The sequence below is a fragment of the Labrus bergylta genome, chromosome 17, assembly GCF_963930695.1.
Source record: "Labrus bergylta chromosome 17, fLabBer1.1, whole genome shotgun sequence".
NCBI classification, from domain to species: Eukaryota; Metazoa; Chordata; class Actinopteri; order Labriformes; family Labridae; genus Labrus; species Labrus bergylta.
In genome coordinates, this window is record NC_089211.1 from 27,576,962 (window position 1) to 27,581,961 (window position 5,000).

Here is a 5,000-nt window from a genome sequence, read left to right on the forward strand (position 1 = left end):
GGATCAGAACCAGACTCATATTGAACAGACAGAAACCAGGATCAGAACCAGACTCATGTTGAACAGACAGAAACCAGGATCAGAACCAGACTCATGTTGAACAGACAGAAACCTGGATCAGAACCAGACTCATTTGCTTGTTTCTCGTGTCCCTCAGGTCCCTCAGGTGGACACGTCTCATGAGATCAACTCCTTCAGACTTCAGAACCTGCAGCCCGATACGGTTTACGTGTCTCAGGTGAGCTGCAAGAACTCTCAACAGGGACACGGATACTGGAGCGAGTGGAGCAGCAACGCCACCAAGAGGACGGCAGAAGATGGTGAGTTTATACCTGCTCATCCCCCCCTCCTCACTTTGTACAGACTGTTCACCCCCTCCTCACTTTGTACAGACTGTTCACCCCCTCCTCACTTTGTACAGACTGTTCACCCCCCCTCACCCCCCCTCCTCACTTTGTACAGACTGTTCACCCCCCCCCCCTCACTTTGTACAGACTGTTCACCCCCCCCCTCACTTTGTACAGACTGTTCACCCCCCCTCACCCCCCCTCCTCACTTTGTACAGACTGTTCACCCCCCCTCACCCCCCCCTCCTCACTTTGTACAGACTGTTCACCCCCTCCTCACTTTGTACAGACTGTTCACCCCCTCCTCACTTTGTACAGACTGTTCACCCCCCCTCACTTTGTACAGACTGTTCACCCCCCCTCACCCCCCCCCCCCTCACTTTGTACAGACTGTTCACCCCCTCCTCACTTTGTACAGACTGTTCACCCCCCCTCACCCCCCCTCCTCACTTTGTACAGACTGTTCACCCCCTCCTCACTTTGTACAGACTGTTCACCCCCCTCCTCACTTTGTACAGACTGTTCACCCCCCTCCTCACTTTGTACAGACTGTTCACCCCCCTCCTCACTTTGTACAGACTGTTCACCCCCCCCCTCACTTTGTACAGACTGTTCACCCCCCCTCACTTTGTACAGACTGTTCACCCCCCCTCACCCCCCCCCCCTCACTTTGTACAGACTGTTCACCCCCCCCTCACCCCCCCTCCTCACTTTGTACAGACTGTTCACCCCCCCTCACCCCCCCCTCACTTTGTACAGACTGTTCACCCCCCCTCACCCCCCCCTCACTTTGTACAGACTGTTCACCCCCCCTCACTTTGTACAGACTGTTCACCCCCCCCTCACCCCCCCTCCTCACTTTGTACAGACTGTTCACCCCCCCCTCACCCCCCCCTCACTTTGTACAGACTGTTCACCCCCCCTCACCCCCCCCTCACTTTGTACAGACTGTTCACCCCCCCTCACTTTGTACAGACTGTTCACCCCCCCTCACCCCCCCCCTCACTTTGTACAGACTGTTCACCCCCCCCTCACTTTGTACAGACTGTTCACCCCCCCTCACCCCCCCCCCTCACTTTGTACAGACTGTTCACCCCCCCTCACTTTGTACAGACTGTTCACCCCCCCTCCTCACTTTGTACAGACTGTTCACCCCTCCTCACTTTGTACAGACTGTTCACCCCTCCTCACTTTGTACAGACTGTTCACCCCCCCTCACCCCCCCTCCTCACTTTGTACAGACTGTAACTCCAGTTTAATAAATCACAGGTGAACAGGATGAACCTGCTTCAGGTGTAACTACAGGTAAAATGTGTCTCTTTGTCTCAGTACCAAAAGGGAAACCTGGTTTATGGAGAATCATCTCAGAGGGAGAAAACACAGGAAAACGACGAGTTCAGTTCATGTTTAAGGTAACAACACACACCTGTAACACGTGATGACACATCTGATACACCTGTAGCAAATGTTAGTGCACCTGCTAACACCTGTTTCAGCTAAAAACACACCTGTTACACCTCATAACACAGTTTTGTCTGACAGGTAACAGGTGTATTCCTGAGTTTTGTCTCCCAGGTAACAGCTGTTTCTGGGTCTTTATAGGAGCCTGTGCTCTCTAACGGAAGGATCCTCATGTACGACATGAAGATCTGTTGCAGAGTGAATGGGAGCACACAGGTGGAGAGTTTGTCCTTTAATACGTCAGAGACCGCCAGCAAGTCTTCACACCGAGAAATCACAGTCCTCAATGAGGTCCTCATTCCCGATGCAGAGACCATCAGAGTGTCTGTCTCTGCAGTGAACTCTGCTGGGAGGTCTGCTGAGGCGTCTTTAGTCGTCCCTGAAAGAGGAAGAGGTGAGTGCTCTTCATCATTCTGAGAATTTCAAACATTTGAATTCATGTGATTGATCGTCAGTGAAACAGAGACACACCTGTGTGATTGTGACAGAGCCCCCCCCGGTGGAGGAGCTGAGGGTGTGGCCCCATGAAGACAAGCTGATGGTGGAGTGGAGGCCCCCCAACAGCTCCAAGGTGTCGGAGTTTGTGGTGGAGTGGGTGAGGGGGGGTGAGACAGACTGGCAGAGAGAGAGCAAGAGCACCACACGCACACACATCACAGGTATGTGTGTAACATAAATGATAATTATATATAGAACATTTATTAGCTAATAACAATGCTGTTAAAAACACACCTGCTTCACCTGATAACACACCTGATAACACACCTGATAACACACCTGTTACACCTGATAACACACCTGTTACACCTGATAACACACCTGATAACAACACACCTGATAACAACACACCTGATAACAACACACCTGATAACACACCTGTTACACCTGATAACACACCTGATAACACACCTGATAACACACCTGTTACACCTGATAACACACCTGTTACACCTGATAACACACCTGATTACACACCTGATAACACACCTGATTACACACCTGATAACACACCTGATAACAACACACCTGATAACACACCTGTTACACCTGATTACACACCTGATAACACACCTGATTACACACCTGATAACACACCTGTTACACCTGATTACACACCTGATAACACACCTGATTACACACCTGATAACAACACACCTGATAACAACACACCTGATAACACACCTGTTACACCTGATAACACACCTGATAACACACCTGATAACACACCTGTTACACCTGATAACACACCTGTTACACCTGATAACACACCTGATAACAACACACCTGATAACACACCTGTTACACCTGATTACACACCTGACAACACACCTGATTACACACCTGATAACACACCTGATTACACACCTGATAACACACCTGTTACACCTGATAACACACCTGATAACACACCTGATAACACACCTGTTACACCTGATAACACACCTGATAACAACACACCTGTTACACCTGATAACACACCTGATAACACACCTGATTACACACCTGATAACACACCTGATAACACACCTGATTACACACCTGATAACACACCTGTTACACCTGATAACACACCTGATAACAACACACCTGATAACAACACACCTGATAACACACCTGTTACACCTGATAACACACCTGTTACACCTGATTACACACCTGATAACACACCTGATTACACACCTGATAACACACCTGATAACAACACACCTGATAACACACCTGATAACACACCTGATAACACACCTGATTACACACCTGATAACACACCTGTTACACCTGATTACACACCTGATAACACACCTGTTACACCTGATAACAACACACCTGATAACACACCTGTTACACCTGATAACACACCTGTTACACCTGATTACACACCTGATAACACACCTGATAACACACCTGATAACAACACACCTGATAACACACCTGTTACACCTGATTACACACCTGATAACACACCTGATAACAACACACCTGATAACACACCTGTTACACCTGATTACACACCTGATAACACACCTGATTACACACCTGATAACACACCTGATAACAACACACCTGATAACACACCTGATTACACACCTGATAACACACCTGATAACAACACACCTGATAACACACCTGTTACACCTGATAACACACCTGTTACACCTGATAACACACCTGATAACAACACACCTGATAACACACCTGTTACACCTGATTACACACCTGATAACACACCTGATTACACACCTGATAACACACCTGATAACACACCTGATTACACACCTGATAACACACCTGTTACACCTGATAACACACCTGATAACAACACACCTGATAACAACACACCTGATAACACACCTGTTACACCTGATAACAACACACCTGTTACACCTGATAACACACCTGATAACACACCTGATTACACACCTGATAACACACCTGATAACACACCTGATTACACAGCTGATAACACACCTGTTACACCTGATAACACACCTGATAACAACACACCTGATAACACACCTGTTACACCTGATAACACACCTGTTACACCTGATTACACACCTGATAACACACCTGATTACACACCTGATAACACACCTGATAACAACACACCTGATAACACACCTGTTACACCTGATAACACACCTGATAACACACCTGATTACACACCTGATAACACACCTGTTACACCTGATTACACACCTGATAACACACCTGATTACACACCTGATAATACACCTGATAACAACACACCTGATAACACACCTGTTACACCTGATAACACACCTGTTACACCTGATAACACACCTGATAACACACCTGTTACACCTGATAAAACACCTGTTACACCTGATAACACACCTGATAACAACACACCTGATAACACACCTGTTACACCTGATTACACACCTGATTACACACCTGATTACACACCTGATAACACACCTGATAACACACCTGATTACACACCTGATAACACACCTGTTACACCTGACAACACACCTGATAACAACACACCTGATAACACACCTGTTACACCTGATAACACACCTGTTACACCTGATTACACACCTGATAACACACCTGATTACACACCTGATAACACACCTGATAACAACACACCTGATAACACACCTGTTACACCTGATAACACACCTGATAACACACCTGATAACACACCTGTTACACCTGATTACA

The 5,000-nt window shown here is 47.2% G+C and overlaps 1 protein-coding gene across 2 annotated transcripts in view; it reads left to right on the forward strand.

Moving 5' to 3' along the window:
- The window catches only part of LOC109998944 (interleukin-6 receptor subunit beta), a 23,376-nt gene that overhangs the window by 13,273 nt on the left and 5,103 nt on the right, over window positions 1-5,000 (forward strand). For both annotated transcript variants that reach the window (XM_065965524.1, XM_065965525.1), the window contains exons 7-10: window positions 158-320; window positions 1,677-1,759; window positions 1,950-2,202; window positions 2,297-2,467. In XM_065965524.1, the coding sequence (XP_065821596.1) occupies window positions 158-320; window positions 1,677-1,759; window positions 1,950-2,202; window positions 2,297-2,467 (670 nt within the window). The remainder of the gene's footprint in view (window positions 1-157; window positions 321-1,676; window positions 1,760-1,949; window positions 2,203-2,296; window positions 2,468-5,000) is intronic.